This window comes from Triplophysa rosa, linkage group LG8 (genome assembly GCF_024868665.1).
Source record: "Triplophysa rosa linkage group LG8, Trosa_1v2, whole genome shotgun sequence".
Taxonomy (NCBI): domain Eukaryota; kingdom Metazoa; phylum Chordata; class Actinopteri; order Cypriniformes; family Nemacheilidae; genus Triplophysa; species Triplophysa rosa.
In genome coordinates, this window is record NC_079897.1 from 1956133 (window position 1) to 1976866 (window position 20734).

Here is a 20734-nt window from a genome sequence, read left to right on the forward strand (position 1 = left end):
TATACTAAAGTTTGTCTAAATCTAAAACACACATGCACAATAATCACATACTGTAAGTGTGGTGGCCTTATTAACATGGGGAAAAAGAACTAAACAAATAGTTATATGCGTTTTGTATGTTGTGTTGTTTTGTTACATTATGTCAACATCGACGAGGTTCTTTTTTTGTGCTTTTGCTTCAGTAAAACAAAAAAAAGTTTCTCTGGACAAGTGCTGCATTGCCGAATGCCTTTCAAATGTGCAATAAATATATTGTTTTATTTCAGAAAATGAAACTTACTACATTTTCATTTTTTAAACCCATATAAATGGATACATTGGATTTTTTTCTATGAATCTACACAAATAAACAATTGTAATTCTTAACAAGAAACTGATATTTTCCTAACATGAAATAGTGGTGTGAAATGATCGGTGTTGCTGTCTATGTAGGCAGTCTGCTAGGTTTTAAAACGGAGCCAAAGACTCTGAAAGGAAAGGTACAACACAAAGCACAGCATCCGTGGTCCAGGCTGCCTCTGTTATAGCCGGGCGGCTGCATTGAACATGGTCTCGGGCAGATCTGAAAGGCTTCTCGTCATTTGTACCCTCACAGATGGGCGCTGTTCAGGGACAGAATGTGATGGTGCCACGTTGCAGTCATGGTTCCAGCAGATTGTTCATAGCTCTTTTACCTCGCTCTCTGATTCTGCTAACACCTGGTTCCGGCTGGCCCTCGGCACGGGTTGGCCCTTTCTCTGTTCCCTAGAGTCAGGCACTGGCCCACTACAAAGGCACCAAACACGCCAAGAAGCTGAAATCCTTGGATGCCCCAAAATGCCTCAAACAGAAGAGCCCGCCGGCCACCAGAGAAAATACCAACAGGGAGCCGTCTAGAGGCCTCTCACCCACCACGACGGCCAACAACGACGACGACAAAAGAGGTAAGAGATTGATCTCACGTGCATTGTTTGTCACTATACTTCACTTTTATTCAATATAACAAACTGAATGAGTCCCTAAAAATGTAGTTTTTAAACGATCTGACTTTTTTAAGGTATAAATGATCAAATGGGCGAGCCCCTTGCATTATTTTCAGAGATTGTAAAAATCGTTCTGCAGTTTATTGCCGTCTAATGCAACCGAGGATGAATCGAAGTGAATTTGCCGGCAGTGTCAGTGCTGTTGACCTCGGCTTTCTGTTTCTGTCATAAACTTCTCTGTCTGACTGGAACCAGAAGATACGCCCGAAAGATCAGATGTATTATAGACACAAATCTTGCCTTCATTTTGCACCAATATGTCCAGGATTGTGCCAATGGAAAAGGCGTGATGCCCAGTAAGGGTTCTGGTTTTCATCGACCTTTACTGGTCTTGATGGTCGTCTGCTTAATAAATGAAGAATGAATAACTTTAGTGCAGCGGGTAATACTCATCTCTTCGTGAGTATTTTAGATTATTTTGGGGGGGTTATTCTTTATTAGCGACCCCGTGTTGGATAAATTCTCTAAAGGATTTTAGCAGGATCAAGTCTCATAGTCGTACAGAAGCACATTTTGGCATTAGATGCACTCAACACATCTGGAACCTGATGTGGAAGCAATAATTGACTCCAGTTTTTCCTCTTTTCCACATTTTTATACAGAGCTTTTACAATTTCAAAACAACTTTACAGTAACGTTAAGGGAGTCACATTGTTCATAGCTTAGGATATAACATTGTAGCTTTGGGTTACATTTTGTCTTCTGGACATGGTTGAGATTAAAAGGAGAGTAAAAAGAAACCTTGGCTTAGGTCTCACCTGCGTCTCAGATATTTCTCCTGAGATAAAGAGTCAGAAATCTGACAGATGTGTGTGTCATTAGAGTTTCAGAAGAGAATATTAGTGAAGATCTCAATATGAACTCAAACATTTCTCATCACATTTACTCAAATCCAGATTATTTTACTTCTACGATCTACATTCATTTACACCTCCACACTCTTCACGTCTTTCAGAATTTCTCATTAATCAGCAATTTGAAGAGAAAACATCTGAGACTAAGTTAAAGGGACAGTTCACCCAAAAATTAAACTTCTGTCGTCATTTACTCACCCTCAGATTGTTCCAAACTTGTATACATGTCTTTGGCCGGGGGGGCTGCTTTAGAATTTTCAAGTTTTATTTAATTACTATTGCATATAGGAATTTATAGTCTGTTTAATATTTGACCTGTGTTTCTCTCTCCTTTATCTTAAATGTGTGCTCTCACTGTGCGTGCGTGTTTGTGTGTGTGTGTGTGTGTGTGTGTGTTATGTGTTGTGTGTGTGTGTGTGTGTGTGTGGATGATGTGTGTGTGTGTGTGTGTGTGTGTGTGTGTGTGTGTGTGTGTGTGTGTGTGTGTGTGTGTGTGTGCGTGCGTGCGTGTCCGTGTGTGTGTCTATGTCTATGTGTGTTGGTGCGTGTGCATATTGTGTGTGTGGAGTGTTTTGTATGTGGGTATGTCTGTCTTCTTGTTTTAACTTGTATAACTTTTAATTGTTTTGCTTATAGTCAATATGTCTCATGTACATCTGCTTTGTAACATGAAAATTGTAAAAAGCGCTATATAAATAAAGTTGAGTTGAGTTTGTTCTTCTGAACACAAGGGAAGATATTTGGAAGAATGTCAGTAACCAAACAGATCTCATCCCCCATTTACTCCCATAGTAGGGAAAATAAATACTATGCACGGGCAACTTATAACACACCAAAGACACAGAAAAACACGTTTTCGTGCCATATGACCCCTTTAAAGGATTAAAGGGTTTAAAGCATGATGTGGATGCCAAGAACCACCCGACCTGCATTAAAATCCTTTAATACACTGCTAGCCGTGGATTATCCCTTACATAAAACACACTTTACCCAGATCCCTTAAGCAACAAAAGAGCGACAATCTGAGAAATAACATTTTCCTTTGGGTTGAAAAGAATCAGTAGTTTTGTCAGGAGGTTTTGCCATTGTTCTCTTTTGTGTTTGTGTTGTACCTGTATGACTTTCTCTCTTCTGTAAAACCCAAATGGCTTTTTTTTACATAATTAGGCTGGCAGACTCATACAAATAATTGTATAAAAAAAGCGCATCTCAGGATATTTCTTTTGTGTTTATGGAAGAACGAAAGAGTCATAGAGGATTGAAAATTAATGAGGTCCAGTAAATAATGACTGAATTGTTATTGTTGGGGGATTTATTCCATTAAGACACAAGCGTAGCCTGAAGTCAACACAAGCCTTTCTTAATATCTTAAAGCCCGTCTTTCAGAAACCTCTGTGAGCTAGAGGAAAATGCTGTTTGTTTAGTCTCGTAGACATGACAACAAACATGTAAACACGAAAAGATGAGCTAACGTCAGCACTTTGTGTTTTCTGTACAATGTGCAAACCCACGACAACACCGTTCTGTTAACATTCCTTTTTTCTGCTCTGGAATGAAAATCTGTGGGTTGGAACCCACCTCCGCTGTTATCGGAAAACTAATCGAGCCGGTATTGTTTGCATGAATAAGGCGTGTGAATACAGAAGGGCACGGTGACCCGGTGGAGTACGTGAGCGTCGGCCAAAACCACCTGATAAATCACAACACGTCGCACTGAGCGAAGCACACCGGCCGGCCGTCTTCACAGCGTTTGCGGCGTGCCGGGCGTTTGTTTGTCAAAACGTAGTTCGGTAATGAATATTAATGTGTGGAGATGTCAGCGAGATGAATTGTGGGGGCGGTTGAAAGCTGCATTATCTGGAGTTTATTTTCCGCGCGTAATGAAAAGCAGAGACTCGGGCGCTAATAAGGAGCTCCGGGGAGCGGAAAGCGCTGGGGTGATAGCTTGCTGTTTTGGAGAGGCTATTTAATGTGTTTAATTCAAGGGTTTTTGCTTTTCGCTGTTATTAAATAACAGTGGTTTGTCAGGCGTGGAGGTGAATCATGTGGGAACAGAGGTGTGTCCGCAATCTTAAGCTGCACGTTTTTGGGGGTATTTGGTCAGATTTCTCATTCTATTTTGGTCTTCTTTTATAAACCGTCCTAAATCCAATACACAGAGCATTTGAGAAATGTCAAACACACATTTTGCAAAAAAATTTCGCTTATATGAAAATAAACAAAAATCAATATACAATATCTGTGTAAATGGTTTAGTGATTTCTGTTCTTTTTACTAAAAACAATTCTGCAGTGATATTCTACAGGTAGTTAAAACACCCAGATAAAGTACAGATACTTGAAATGGTACTTGAGAGTAAAAATACTTAAAGGACCAGTGTGTCATTTTTAGCAGCATCTAGTGTTGAGGTTGGGAATTACAACCAACGGCTCACTCCACCCCTCCCTTTCGAAGCACTACGGAGGCTGAGAGAGGACTAAGATGTCGTCACATTTTTGCTTCTGTACCGAATGAGATAACAACTTTACGAAACGCGCTCTGTAGAGTTTGTCCATTTAGGGCCACTGTAGAAACAACATGGTGAATTCCATGTAAGGGGAATCGCGGTGTACGTAGATAGAAATAGCTCATTCTAAGATTCTAAGATTCTAAAACATAACGCTTCATTATGTAAGGTCTTTATACACCTCTGAACACACTTATGTGTGTTATATTGCATTTCTGTCAAAAGATCCTCCAAAAAACTACACACTGGACCTTTAAGGACTATCCAGCTCTATTGAAAACCATCTCCTTATTTTCCCCTAGTTCATGGCAGTATATAATAATGATTTATAAGTTGATCTCTCATGTAGGATTTCGCTGGAAATGTCAGTTCGACGTCCGCTCATGTAAAGACATGTACAGTACATAAAAACCTGAATTTTATGTTTCAAACAGAGATGGCCATAGGGAGACAAATGTTACGAATCGAAACTTTAGACTCTCAGATAGCTTCTCAGCTAAAAGAAAAATTAGTTTTATAGGTTGCCTTAAGCAAATGCCTTTCTTGAAACGACCGAATGGGAACTGGAAATGCACAGCAAAAAATGACTTTCTTACTTAGTATTTTTGTCTTGTTTTCCAGTACAAATGTCTAAAAGTTCTTGAATCAAGATGCATGTTCTTGATGAGCAAAATGACCTAAGAAAATACGTCTTGTTTTTAGACCAACATTTCAGTGAATTTGTGCTTAAAACAAGCAAAACAAAATCTGCCAATGGGGTCAGAAAAATAATCTTGAGTTAAGGTCACTCAATTCAAGATTATTTTTCTTACTCCGTTGGCATATTTTTTTGCTTGTTATAAGCTCAAATGAACTGAAATTTCATATTTTTGGTCTAAAAACAAGACGTATTTTCTTAGGTCATTTTGCTCATCAAGAACATGCATCTTGATTCAAGAATTTGTAGACATTTGTACTGGAAAACAAGAGAAAAATGCTAAGTAAGAAAGTCATTTTTGCAGCGTGGCATGTAACCAGTATCAACTACTGTGAGATCGGCACAAATGGATCCCATCAGAAAGAAAGAGAGACGGAGTGATGACTCTTGTGATGTGATGCTCCGGATGGACAGAGGGCAGAGAGTCTTGTTGAAGATTAGAAGATGAATCAGCAGATATCCTTTAGTTGTGTGTGTGTGTAACAGAAATACCTTCACCATCTCGCTGTTCCAGTTCAGTGCTGCAGGAAATGTACCCTGATATTAGCTATTAAAGTGCAGATTGTCAAGGGAGGCACGCCGACTCACACAGACACGCACTGAAGGTAGAGAGAGGACCAGTCAGGGAAACCGAGGCCTTTGAGATGCTCAAACCGAGAGATGGGGGTTTTTCATGTGACGCGTGTTCACTGTTCAGGGTTAAATTATAGACATTTTATATCAGAACGGGCCGTGAGGTTTAAAGGGGCACGCTTGAAGTGGGGGGATTTGTGATGACAGCGGCAAAGAAAAATCGGTTTAGAGTAACATTGTTATATTTTGATGGAAGATTATGGAAGCAAACACTTCTTTCTTAAAATAATGTGGAGCTGTGAATAAAACACCATAAGAGCAGAAACGTTTATTAAATTAGACGTCTGTTGAAGTTTGGTGGAAAGCACCAAATTAAGAGTTTTGCTCAAGTGTTCTGCTTCTCCGGTTTTTTATGTCATTTAGTCTCACGTGCCTTTTCTAGTGCTTCAGAAGAGTCTCAAACTGTGCTCAGAGAACACGATGTTAGTACTCACACATGGGTCATTTCTACTATTCTGTGCCATTTCAGAGTAGCAACTCTATAAAAAAATGCTAAACTTTCCATGACTTTATCATCAAACTATAAGGAAAATATACTGGTCCAGCTCAGGGTATTATGGTATAGTCATTATTATATAAGTCATGTAGTCAGAGTTTTTTTTACCATGTGACACAGGCCAAATGTCCCCTCTGTTACAGGACATTCTCACCCCTTTTTTAGGTGTTTAGAATTCAAAGTTAAAGTAATATTTACATTTTCTAAGAGCTTAAATGTCTCTCACTTTTCCCTGCAACTGTATTTAAAAAAAAGTATTACTAAAGAAGTACTATATAAAAATATGATGTTTATGCTACATTGTCATTTTAATGCATTTCATTTAGTATAAAAAGAGATTTTAATGCCCATTTTTAAGTGACTTCGTTTTGCATTTTGCAAGTAGCCAGAAAAACATGTATATGTGTTGATTTGATTGAATTCATATTTAAAACTACACGTCAACAGAGTGGACCACAGAGAAACAGGGTGGACAATAACAGGAGTGACATTTTATGCAAGACTCGGCCATTTCTACTCATATGGTGAACAACTGGCTAGCACATGATTGCGAAAAAGTATTGTTTCCTCTATAAAGAAGCATAACAGAGAGGACATGTTATGCTGTACACACACACACACACACACGCACGCACACACACACACACACACACACGCACACACACACACACACACAGGACAGGATGGCAGAGCAGATGATGTTGTTGTGATGTAAGAACTCAGTTCAGAAAGAACAATTTGTCCATGTTATGATTGCAGTGTCATTTTTGCAGCATGCTGTTGACTACAATTCCAGGAGAGTGTTGTTTTATTTTTGTACAGATAGATAGACAGACCCCAGATCCACACCAGAGGCTGTTTTCAGCTCTCGGTCTCTGACAGCACGTCAAAGCACTGGCTACAGTTCATACAGATTTCAGTTTGGTCTTACTTTAGATTTATTTTATTTTTAGACAGACATCATTGTAAGAGCTGTAAAAATTACTTGGAAAAAAACTGGCGACTTTATACAGGTCAGTCAGACGAACCTTTAATGGTCAAAAGGCCATCTGAACTGATCATCTACAGTATATGATTGGGCAGTGTCATGTCACTAAACACATAAGACCTCTCTATATTGGCGTTTTATATAAGCTCTTACCCTGTATAAAATGTGGCGATTTCTGGCGATTAATAATTAAAACAGGGCTGTGACAGGAACATGTGGCCCTCGGGGACTGATTTGACGTGTCTGTGTGATTCATAATGCGGTGTAATCATTATAATGAGAGCACTTAATCCAGGATGATGGTGAAAATCACAGCTCAAGGGAACTTTCTGATGAGTGAGTATGATAATGAGGGTCTCATTTAACACCACAGACTGACAGCACGCTCGGGCACATGAATGTCATGGAGACACAATCATAAAATCATCCTTTAAACACTAGCAAACGTTTTTAGGGATCTTTTATTCATTTGCCTAACAGTACAAAACACATAACATGACCAGAGAACATACACTTTAACAAGTTATTTACGGTCTATCTGTTTGCATTTATATCTGTCTCTCTGTCTGTCTGTCTGTCTGTCTGTCTGTCTCTATTTATCTGTCTATGTGCCTATATGTCTGTCTGTCTAACTATCCATCTTTCTGTCAGTCTATGTCTCTGTCTGTCTATAACTCTGTCTGTCTATAACTCTGTCTGTCTATATCTCTGTCTCTCTGTCTGTCTGTCTGTCTGTCTGTCTGTCTCTCTGTCTGTCTGTCTGTCTGTCTGTCTAACTATCTCTATTTATCTGTCTATGTGCCCATATGTCTGTCTGTCTAACTATCCATCTTTCTGTCAGTCTATGTCTCTGTCTGTCTATAACTCTGTCTGTCTTTCTGTCTGTCTATATCTCTGTCTGTCTGTCTAACTTTCTGTCTGTCTGTCTATCTGTCTATCTATCTGTCTGTCTGTCTGTCTATCTATCTATCTGTCTGTCTGTCTGTCTGTCTGTCTGTCTCTATTTATCTGTNTCTGTCTGTATCTCTGTCTGTCTGTCTTACTGCTTGTCTTTCTGTCTGTCTATATCTCTGTCTGTCTATCTATCTATCTCTATTTATCTGTCTATGTGCCCATATGTCTGTCTGTCTAACTATCCATCTTTCTGTCAGTCTATGTCTCTGTCTGTCTATAACTCTGTCTGTCTATAACTCTGTCTGTCTATAACTCTGTCTGTCTATTTATCAGTCTATCTGTCTGTATCTCTGTCTGTCTGTCTTACTGCTTGTCTTTCTGTCTGTCTATATCTCTGTCTGTCTATCTATCTATCTCTATTTATCTGTCTATGTGCCCATATGTCTGTCTGTCTAACTATCCATCTTTCTGTCAGTCTATGTCTCTGTCTGTCTATAACTCTGTCTGTCTATTTATCAGTCTATCTGTCTGTATCTCTGTCTGTCTGTCTGTCTGTCTTACTGCTTGTCTTTCTGTCTGTCCATATCTCTGTCTGTCTGTTTAACTTTCAGTCTGTCCTATATGTCTTTCTGTCTGTCTATATATCTGTCTGTCTGTCTGTCTGCCTGCATGCCTGCCTGTCTGTCTGTCTGTCTGTCTATCTATTTATCACTCTATCTATCTGAATCTCTGTCTGTATATATATGTGTATGTCTGTCTGTCTGTCTACCTGTCTTACTGCTTTTCTTTCTGTCTGTCTATTTATCAGTCTATCTGTCTGTATCTCTGTCTGTCTGTTTAACTGTCAGTCTGTCCTATATGTCTTTCTGTTTGTCTGTCTGCCTGTCTGTTTGTCTGTCTGCCTGTCTGTCTATTTATCACTCTATCTGTATGTATCGCTGTCTGTCTATACTGTATATGTGTCTGTCTGTCTGTCTGTCTGTCTGTCTGTCTGTTTGCCTGTCTGTCTACCTGTCTTACTGCTTTTCTTTCTGTCTGTCTATTTATCAGTCTATCTGTCTGTATCTCTGTCTGTCTTTCTGTCTGTCTGTCTATCAATTTATCACTCTATCTGTATGAATCTCTGTCTGTCTATATATGTGTCTGTCTGTCTGTCTGCCTGACTATCTGTCTAACTGCTTGTCTTTCTGTCTGTCTATTTATCAGTCTATCTGTCTGTATCTCTGTCTGTCTGTCTGTCTAACTATCCATCTTTCTGTCAGTCTATGTCTCTCTCTGTTTTTCTATCTGTTTAACTGCCTGTCAGTTTGTCTTACTATGTGTCTGTCTGTCTAACTTACAGTTTGTCTGCCTATATGTCCGTCTATCTATCAATCTATTTATAAGTGTGCCAGTGTTAAATTGCTTTTTTACATGTTGTATAAAGAAGCTGATGGCTAGACAACTTTAGGTAAAAGAAATACGGAACAAGTTTTGTTCAGAATAAGTCATGAGGAAAAAGTGCAGAATTAAGGGATAGTCCCGGGAAAAGTGGGTTGCGTGGTCACAACCTACAAAATGTAGATTGATCACAGCCATTATGGTCATTAATGAGGGACAATTGATCTGTCTCTCTCTTTCTCTGTCTTTTCTAGTTTATCTCTGTCCCTTTCACCTCCTGTGGCTCAGCGGTCAGTGTAGCGGGGATATAGATTATTACTTCACTGGCAGACAATCAAAGCGGCCGCTTCCCTCACAAATTACCTTTTAATGACTTATTTTCACACACAAATGGTGTTGAACTTAATCACACACACAATTAAAGACACACACACACAGCAGTTGGGCAGCGCTGTGTGTGGGTTTTAGAGGATTCATTAAGTTTAATGCTGTTGCTCATCAGTATGTTTTTACCTCATTTATATAAATAATAATGTATTCTTTTGAGTTGAGTGTACAGTACATTTATCAGCTCAAGTCACCTGAAGTCTGCAATCCCTAACTTTTGTTTGTCTAACTTTTACCCTGACTGTGGTTTTTAATAGTGATTACACATCAAATCACACACATGCACACACATTGAGTGGCCTGCGGTCGTGTCTATGCCAGACTTCCTGTTTGTTGGTGGACTTCCTGTTTGATGGTGGGCTTCCCGTTAATGTCTAATGCTCAGGTCAGCACTGCGGTGTACCCGCTCATCTCATTTATACTTCATGTGAAGGTGATAGTCCCATAAATGACCATGCAGACGTCTGGCTGTGGAGTAATGTGGAGCAGAGCTGTGTTTAATATGCCTCTTCATTGGAGAAATAAAGCCGAGACCTGCCGGATGGAAAGTATTCACAAGGCAGTTAACTGAATTGCTCGGTCTGTTCACATTATATATTTACTGTATCTGCACATGGGTTTGGCTGTAAGAGAGAGATACTGTATACAGGTTTAGAGCTACTGTAGTAGTATGAACCCTTAGCAAACCCTCAGGAAATTGAACCATGGTTTTATTAAGGTAAAAGTGTAGTAACCATGTTTTTTTTTTGGCAGATTGATTACTGTTATATGATAATATTGCAAATTCTTATTTGACTATGATGTTGATACTGTATCTAAAGGCATCTCTAGCTCATCTTTTATTAGACTTGCAGTAATATAGTGTGTACTGTATTCTACAATATAACAGATGTCCAACAAAATCAAACCTCAGGAGTGACTTAAAGTCATCCAACAGCAACGTGAAAGACTGAAAGCATGACAAGACACATGAAAACTGTGATAAAATTCCAGGTCATCACATGAAACAATAATTGTTGAACTTTTCCTAAATAAATGTGGAAATATTACTATTGTATTGTTAAGTGAATTTGAACTTGTTTTCTTTGCAGTATTTGAGGTCTGAAAAAATACTGAGCATCTCTTCTGTTATTCTCACCTGTTTCTCCAGTTTTCATTTTCTGCAAATAAATGCAAATATAAACTATATTTTTATTTGAAATTTGGGAGAAATATTGTTAGTAGATCACAGAATAAAACAAAGATCATTTTACCTAAACGCATAGCTAGAAATAGTAAATTCAGAAAGACTGAAAATCATTTTGTAATGGTCTCTTATTTTTTCCCGTGGCTGTATGTGTATATAGATATGTATTTGTATATTTATACATTTCATATATACTACTTTTAAGGTTATATCCTTCTTTATTCTGTGTGTGTACAACGTGTGTTTTTCTTATTTGAACACAAATTGTAAAAAGTGCTCTAAAACAAATGTGACTTGTCTTGACCATTTGCATCACTGTAGTTTTACTACAAATACCACGGTGAAAGCATTGTGGCGGGACCCTTAGAAAATTTGTGGTAATAAAAGCAAAAAACGTGGTCACTATAGCAACCATAGTACATTTTCGTAAGGGTAAATAATGGAGCACATAACATCATGGTGGTTGACATAAAAGCCCCATCATTTCTCCAGAGAACTGAACTTTCATCTGAGAACTTTCAGAAGAGTAATTGAATGTCCGTGTGTCTCCTCGCAGTCTCCAGTCTGTAGTTGAGTGTCCTCTCACTTACAGCGGTCAAACTCGGCTGAAGTTTCCGTGCCAGGGCAGATTTAATAGAAACTGGAGTGTAAATGAAATTCTCTGTGTGCTGAGGCGTCGTGGTCAATGATGCTTTTCTGGCGCTGGAGAAATGGCTTCATTCGTCCCACTGCATGGCTCAACAAGCTAATCTCTTTTAGCCAGCTGGTGAGCCTTTCAACATGGATGCTCCAAATGCGTACGATTCTGTTGGACGGCGGCGGGATGTGCCGTGCGTCCGTGCCCGTCTTCTTTTAAAGCGACGGTCCGGAGCGGAGCTCCGGGGTAAATAAGAGACTCTACTTAATGGGTCGCCAAAATAGAAGGACGTAATTCAGTATCGATCGAGTCCCCGCGTACGCCTCCTCTGTGTTATTACTGTACAAAGAGTCCAGACCCCTTCAGACATTGATCAGTGCCCGCTGCCAAATCCAGAGGGCGGTTTATCTTATTCTGGGTAATTCATTTTGATGTCAACTGTTTTAGGTTACGCCGCCGATATCGATCTCAGTATTTGACACAGTTATTTTCCAGACGTTATCTTCTCGCGTGGATGAAAGGAATTCTCCAAAGCAAAGTAAGTCCAGCAGTGGAAAACCTGGCCACGAGAGAGACGTTTGATGGAATAACGTACTTATGTGTTGTTGACAGACATACTGAAGGTTCCAGAGGTTGAGAAGTCTTCCGTGACATCGTGGATTTTGTATTTATGTGTATTTGCTGTGTACTTACTCATTTACAGAACAATCCGATACTCGACCATCGAATAGATGCTTTAATGTGTTTGGGATTTTTTTTAGTTGTGCATCAATAGATTTAAAATAAAGGTGCTCTCAAGAGTCTTCAGTTGTGTTTCATTTAAGTGTCAAATGAATTCCAGATGTTTCTACTAAAATGCTGTGAGGAGAAATAAAAGTAGAAAGAAATGAGAGTGTAATTGTTGAAACACGTGAAGAGTTTGGAGGTGGAAAATGACTGTAAAATAATCTGGATTTGAGTCGATTTAATGAGAAACGTTTGAGTTCATATTGAGATCTTCAGCTCATTTGGACACATTGTTGACATCTCTTCTGAAACTCTAATGACATTTGTGAGATTTCTGAGAAATATCTGAGACACACATGACGCTTAAGAAAAAGTTTCCATTTGCTCTCCGTTTAATCTCATTGATGTCTCGAAATAATGGAGAGATGAATGAAATCTCATTTGTCAATTTTCTTGTGGGTAGGCACATTAGATAATAAAAAACTTTAGGATGTTTAATGATATCTTTTGGTTTAGTGTGTTCGGTGTGTAGGAAACATCAATATAGATTTCCAAGCATTCTTTACCATTAACTCTAATAATAAATTGAATTGTTGTGTATGAACACAAAGATCTGATCTCACCTTAATCACATCAGTCTGGAATTATTGTACATGATAGAAAAACTGAAACTAAATCCTTAAAAACTGTGACAACAACATCTGCACTTACAGCCTTTGTCTTTAATTGCACAATTTTTTAAGACGTGACTTGATTTATGTAAATAGACATGAATTGATAGAAATTCTGTGGATGGGATTGATTTTGAAATATAAGTGTTTTAAATTTCCTTCAATTGTATTCGCACACTTCCCAATCAATGTCCCTCCTCTTCTGTAGATGAAGGTCCTGATGAGCTCGTGGCTCCTTCATCTCCCTCATCCACCCCCAACACGAGTCCCAGGGAGGCGGAGTCTACTTCAGTGTCAGGAGGTGAGGATGGCCCCTCCCTCGCACCCAGCCCACCACATCCGACAGAACAAGAGAGTGAAGTGACATCGGAGATGGAGTCAGAGGAGAAGAAAGCCCTGCGTCTGCTCTACTGCTCTCTCTGTAAGGTGGCCGTCAACTCCGCATCCCAGCTGGAGGCGCACAACAGTGGTGAGGAACATCTCTATGTGCCATACACCACGTTACTTCAGTTTGGCAAGAAACCTTCAAGATAGACCCGCCGTGAGCTCAGAGGTTGTTTAAATCAGTGGTTCTCAAACTTTTTCATTGTAAGGCCCCCTTTGTGTAGAGTGCATCGCTTTGCGGCCCCCCAAATAAAGACTTAAAATCTTAAATTTAACATTTTCGGTTATACAATGCTGAAACATCAATTCTTTTGTCTGGTGGTCTGATGTTTGATTGCATAAAATCTATGATCAATTTCTATATTTCATAAAATGCCACAAAATCTGTGGCCCCCTGGATCCATCTCGGGGACCCCCCAGGGGCCACGGCCCCCAGTTTGAGAACTACTGAGTTGATGCTTAAAGGTCACCCAAAAATGAATCATTTTGATCATTTACTCATTCTCATGTCATTTCAAACCTGTGTGACTTAATTTCTTCCGAAGAACACAAATGAAGATACGTTGAAGAACGTTGGGAACCAAACAACATCCCCATTGACTTCCATCGTATGAACACAAAACCACTGAGACATGTCTCAAAATATCTTCTTTTGGGTTCAGCAGAAGAATGAGTAACATACAGGTTTACAACCACACGAGGGTGAATAACTGATGACAGAATTTAAATTTTCGCATGAACTATGCCTTTAGATTTCCTTATTAAAGCATCGTTTGTTAATGCATACAGAGAGGCAAAAACTCACTTTCATGCACTTTTATAACTCGGGGCGTATTAAAATAAAGGCAGCACATAACTTAACACAGCGCAGCACAAAATATGTTCATTTATACTGAGGATTAATACATTGAAACAACTTATGGCGCGCCACAAAAACTATCGCTTTGATAAATGAAACGCAGCAGTCCTAAAGACTAGATGTACAGCCCGGTGCGTACGGGATTGTTTTCTCTGGCAAAAGTGTCTCATTAAGATGATCGATGTTTTGAAGCTGCCATGTTCTGTTCCTCAGGCACCAAGCACAAGACCATGCTGGAGGCTCGCAGTGGAAACGGTTCCATCAAATCTTTTCCCAGACCCGGGCTAAAAAGCAAGCTGTCGACGCCCACCAAGACGGACGTGGGCCTGCAGAACAAGATCTTTCACTGTGAAACCTGCGACGTGCACGTCAATTCAGAGACGCAACTCAAACAGGTGTCCCAACCACACATTTCACGAGTTCGCCTCGCATATAATAACTACAGATGGGGGACGGATATTATGCGTATTTGGCGTGCTGTCCCGGGGACAGGGCTCCGAGCTCGGTGGTTCCTTGGATCTTAATTCTTGTCTAAAAAACGTGTGTTTTTTGTTTAGCACATTAGCAGCAGACGCCACAAAGACAGAGCGGCAGGAAAGCCTTCCAAACCCAAGTACGGTCCTTACAGCAAAACCCAAAGAGGACAAACCAAACAGACGGTCAGTTCCTGCTTCACTTTAAAGCACAAAATATCCAATTTTAAAACGAATGATATTCATGTAATATTGAATATAAAAGAATAAACCCCACCCGTCCTCTACCCAGCAGGTGAAGATGGCATTAGGAAAAGACTTGTGTCCACCTCTGACAGGCGGGATAATGCAGTCGCACCTGGCAGCTGTCGCCGCGGCGGCCGCCGCTGTAAGCTCCGCCTTTCCCCTGCGTGCCTGCCATAACCCCGCCCTCTTTCAGACTCAGACCCTCCCAGCCACGCTGCTCCGCCCGGCCCCGGGGCCAATCAGGACTGCTCACACTCCTATACTGTTCGCCCCTTATTGACCTATGAACTCTGACCTCACATGCTTGGATCATCGCTTCTGTCCCTCCATAACAACACCTCCCGGCGGGCGCACGGCCCGCATCAAATGCGACATATCGCAATAATTTGAAAGCAAAACACGAGCCAGGTAACTATGCATTGTCATTTTTATGTGACACACTGAAGCTATAAATGTTCCGGTGAGTTGTTTTTCATTATCGTCACGACGTCAAAGAAAAAGTTGGATTATTTTTTTAAGATATGTCGTTCTAATTTACTTGCTGTCATTCCGAGCTGTATTATTTTCCGTCTTCGGTGAAACGCAAGAATTGATGTTGGACAGAGTGTCCGAGCTGTTTTTAATACAACGAAACTAAGCGATTCATACATAATCCAGTGTGCTATATTTCAAGCCTTGCGCCAATGAGAAATGTTTGTATTGGATATGAATTTGCTGTTCGTAACACAAAACTGATGTGTTTTCATTTCATAGCTCATTCATTGTAAAAAAAAGAACAGCTTGGACATTGTACTTTGTGTTTACTGAGGCAATAAAATAATACAGGTTTAAAATAATATGATGACGGTGAGATGTCGACAAATTATAATTGAACATTTTAAGATGAAATTGTAAACAAAGATGTTATGGAGAGGGTTTATATTTGACTGCTGTTGCACTTTAAGCTGTTGTTGTTGTAGATGTTCACTGCTTTAGATGACTAGAACCCTCCTGGTTTCAGCTGTTTGTGTAATGAGACGATCACTGCTTCATACAGTATGTAAATGATGTGGGACAGGATTGGTGACAGGTCCTGCGGTGTCGGTGTGTCACGTGTTTGGGCATTTACACTCCTCCCTAGAGAACACTGCATTCGCATCACTAGGAACCATTTCACAAGGACATAGAAGAGACTTATTACTTTCTGAAAATCTATGTGAAAGCATACACACAAATGTGACCCTGGACCACAAAACCAGTCATAAGTAGCACGGGGTATATTTGTAGCAATAGCCAACAAAACATTGTATGGGTCAAAATGATCCATTTTTCTTTTATGTCAAAAATCCGTAGGATATTAAAGGAGTAGCTCACGTCAAAATAAGCCCCCTCCATAGTCATTTTTATGCCTACTATGGAAGGTCAATGAAGTGAGCTACTCCTTTAAGTAAAGATCGTGTTCCATGAAGATGTTTTGTAAATTTCCTCCCGTAAATATATAAAAACTTTATTTTTGTGAGACCTTACATAATGAAGCGTTATGTTTTTATTATCTTAGAATGAGCTAGTTCTATCTCCATACACCGCGGGTCCCCTTACATGGAATCCGCCATGTTGTTTCTACAGTGGCCCTAAAGGGACAAACTGCTCTATAGAGCGCGTTTCATAAACATTTTTTCGCCAAATCACGAACAAAAGTGGCCGGAAACACGTCTAAAAACGTCACTCGCCGCTGCCCGCTCTTTGAGAATGACCCACTCCTATCCTAACAAACCATACTGTACATCAATGGAAAGCTTATTTATTTAGCTTTCAGATGACATATAAATCTCAATTTCAACAAATTGACCCTTATTGTGGTCCAGGGTCTCATATGTTCAATCTATTTCATCCTAAAGCTAATGTACAATTTGTAACTTTTAGCTTTAAAATAAACTAAATCAGCGATTGAGCGAGTGCATAAAAACATTTGTGTCCGAAACGTTCTGCTTATCTTACCCCAAATCACAACAATTAGATTTAATAATAATGACGATTTATGTGCAGGGAATAATTATGCAGAAGTTCAACTTGCGTAAAGATACGCATATAAACGGCAATTTAATATTTCAAACTGTTGGCGATAGAGAGGCAGAAGTTGATTTAATATTGAGCGATATGTAAAGCATTCACAGAACGATCTTCCTGAAGACCGCTGTGTTTAAGCATCTCAAATAACTATTAGGTTAGTAGTTTATCTAACCAATGAAAATCTGTATTTGGCAAACCCGTTTCAAATCTTTGTTTTAACAGTCGTTATTTTGTCAGATCCATTTGGTGTCAGAAATGAAACACTCCACCATCTTTAACTGGAACATGCATTGCCCTTTCCATTAAAATCAGGTCATTAAAGAAGAGTTCACGCGTTCTTCACAGAGCAGATTTTAGGTCTTGTGTTTGTGTGTTCCACGATGAGATGTTTCTTATAAAACGGTCAGTTCTGGTCCTTGATTCTGATTGGCTGAGCCGAGTTCTAAGCCGTTATAAAATACCTCAATATATAACGGCTGACCGCACCACATAGCCTAAATATCACTTTATTTACTTGATTTTATGAAACCTTGCTACGCATATGGAATAACCGTTTTATAAAAGCAATAAGCCCCAAGAAGCAGTGGGTTACAGTGCATTTTATAACAGCTAAGGGGGTTTTAGGCACTCCGATTCGCGTCGTGACGCCCTTAGCTGTTATAAAATGCACCGTAACCCACTGCTTCGCTGGGCTTATTGCTTTAATACACTACATTGATGGAATGTGTTGTGTGACATGTTCATCCTGTGTGCTATTGACAACATGAATATAATTCTGTTTGATTTTTAATGAAATATGTACAGTTAGAATTTGTGTCTTTAACGGATGTATGAGATGGAGAACTGTAATAGATGCTGATCCAAAGGAAAGCTAAAGAAATTTGTTCCAGCTCACATTAAGCCCTGCTGTAGTGTGTGTGTGTGTGTGTGTGTGTGTGTGTGTGTGTGTGTGTGTGTGTGTGTGTGTGTGTGTGTGTGTGTGTGTGTGTGTGTGTGTGTGTGTNGTGTGTGTGTGTGTGTGTGTGTGTGTGTGTGTGTGTGTGTGTGTGTGTGTGTGTGTGTGTGTGCGCGTGCGTGCGTGCTCGTGTGCACGAGTGTGTGTGGCAGGATGCAGGGGAAGACGAGTGCTTGATTTCCAAAATAAAATCCTACTGATTCATGTCAAAGCAAGGTTAAAAAATATATTGGAATGTATGCAAAACAGATTATGTAAATTTGTAGGAGTGTGTTTGTTTGAGTCTGTGTGTTATAAAATGCCTTTCACCGGAAGATGTCCCTGGGAAAAATCTAATGAATATAACATTAGCTGCTGCGGGGTCACGACGCTTGTCTGTCTCTTCTTGCAATGTGAAAACAAACAAACAATTTCAAATAAAGAATCCTGCTTGGTAAACCTGTTTATATGTCAAATTAATTCACTCGCGTAGAGAGATTCATATATGACGCATGCCTTTTTTACATACAGTAGCGGAAAACAGCTTAAGGTTCCTATAAGAAAGCACAGTATCTTTTCAGAAAACGCTTTCTTTTCTTTTATATTTCACAGTAGATAGAAAATGATTACGGTTTGAGGGGGAGTAAAGTTTGACAAAGTTATTGTTTCAGCGAGAGCCATTCCTTGTATGGTTTGCGCGGAAAATGATCTCGACTTTGCTTGTGTTGGTTCACGAGATGGTAAAAGTGAGTCATATGTGCATCAATAATCCCTGCGATCTAATCGTACTTCTGCTCAACCACGACTAAAGTGTCTATAAAAAGCCAAGCTAAACATTGTTCTTGATCAAGTGTGCGTTTCCAGGTGTTGCGTGCTGTACAAAACACTCCTGTCATCAATTTTATTCTCTGACATGCAGTATGACTCATATTTGTCAGATGCTAATAAGTCAACAGCCCTCTCCGTGGACCTTCTCGTGAACTTTCTGGATGCTCTTGTGTAAGTTCCGTAATGAACAGTAACGCTTGCCGGTGTCTGTCCGTCTCCAAACGCTAATGCCGAACATCTGTATGTAGGAGTCTACACTGTTAGGTTTGAGAGAAAAGTCCGTTTTCTGATAGATGGTTGGGCCAGGAGCCAAATCAGATTTCATTTATCTTTTGATTTTTATTTCACTGAATAAACCGACCAAAAAATACTGGGACAGGTTCTACACGGTACATGAGAGTTGACATGTGCTCCTGTTTTAAAGGGACAGTTCACCCCAAAAAACTTTACTTTTGAGTTGCTGTCTATTTAGAACATTTCAAACATTTGATATGTTATTAATTATGGCATGATAATGCATCAGAAAGGTGATGCTATTTGTGGAAAGCAAGCATTAGAGCGCATATTTTTGTGTTTCACAAGACGTTGTAACTATTTTATGTGGTGTTTAATTTATATATACTGTTTCATCGGCGCACATGCCTGGCCCGAAGTTAACTTCCGGTCTGTGTTTGGTTATAATAGAACAATTTAATTTAATTTATATTCATTTATTGTTATTCATTATATTAAATTAAAACTACTTAACAGTCATTGATTGTTTGCGGATGTCAACCGGAGGTTAAGTTTGGGCTGATTATGTTGTTACCGCTGAAACCGTCTACAAATCTGTACAATGTGAAAAAAGGCAGATTGTACTTAAACATACAAATGTGATTGTTGAATTCATATGCATTAGCCTCATCGTAAAATAGTTACGAAATGACAACAAATTATATGGTCATATGGTTTTGGAACGACACATGCAAGGATGAGTAAATAATCGGTCAGATTTTATTTCTGTATTAAATATTTATTTTGTAACATTGTTGGATTATCTCATGTAGAAATTGTAGTGAAACATGCTTCAGTTTCAATTTCATTGCTCACGCATAAGAATGACGGGATGTTTTGAGAACGCTGTGTCTTTGGGACTTGGGGTGGTAAATTTATTTTCAAAAATGTATTTTTTTACATCCTGCCAGCGCAGCGTCTCGGCGCTTGAAAAATCCTCTCTGTGCCTGGGAGAAGATCTAAAGAAGACTAATAGAACATGACTATTGTTGAAACCCTCAGAGGACGAGCCAGTGAATACCGCCGCTCCGGTCGTCCTTGATTTCTGATCGTGACAAATGCAGTTATTAGCATTCCGGTCCGAGAGGAACGAGATCTTATTCCTGCAGACTTCAACAGTAACCTGCTAAATACAGCGAGGCCCGCAGACGCACAGAGGAAGAACTGACCCAGCGTGATGCATCATGGGTAACTTTATGGATTATAGTCAAAATGTGAAACATCGGACATCTGATTCTGGCTGTTATCCTTCAAAGTGATAGATTTGATATCCTCAAAGACAATTAGATGCTTAACTTTACTTTTAAGGAAGAAGAATGGGGATAATCTATTTCACTGACCGAAGGAGACGTAGGCCTATGTAATCTGGAGAGAGGCCGGGTGAGGGCAACAGTCATTAATATGCAACTCATTAATGTGGGTTTGGTTTGGAGGTAATGTAGCGTGCAGCAGTATTTATTGAATGAAAATGGATGGGGTGGAGCTATTTACAACGATTCCATTGTGATTGAAATGCGGTCGCTAGATTTCATTTTTTTTGCCGTTCGGTGTTTCGAATATATTTTGGCAATCAAATCTAAAAAAAATTGAAATTTAGCGGCATCTAGTGGT

At 39.5% G+C, this 20734-nt stretch overlaps 1 protein-coding gene across 5 annotated transcripts in view; it reads left to right on the forward strand.

Annotated features, from left to right (window-relative positions):
- znf385d (zinc finger protein 385D) overlaps nucleotides 1-16355 on the forward strand; it is a 44427-nt gene extending 28072 nt beyond the window's left edge. For 3 of the 5 annotated variants that reach the window (XM_057339545.1, XM_057339547.1, XM_057339548.1), the window contains 5 exons: nucleotides 749-923; nucleotides 13286-13546; nucleotides 14534-14715; nucleotides 14878-14979; nucleotides 15086-16355. In XM_057339545.1, coding sequence (XP_057195528.1) covers nucleotides 749-923; nucleotides 13286-13546; nucleotides 14534-14715; nucleotides 14878-14979; nucleotides 15086-15319 — 954 coding nt within the window. In that variant the 3' untranslated portion in view covers nucleotides 15320-16355. The remainder of the gene's footprint in view (nucleotides 1-748; nucleotides 924-13285; nucleotides 13547-14533; nucleotides 14716-14877; nucleotides 14980-15085) is intronic. The other 2 variants (XM_057339546.1, XM_057339550.1) reach the window with 1 other exon arrangement.
- Nucleotides 16356-20734: the final 4379 nt, after the last annotated feature.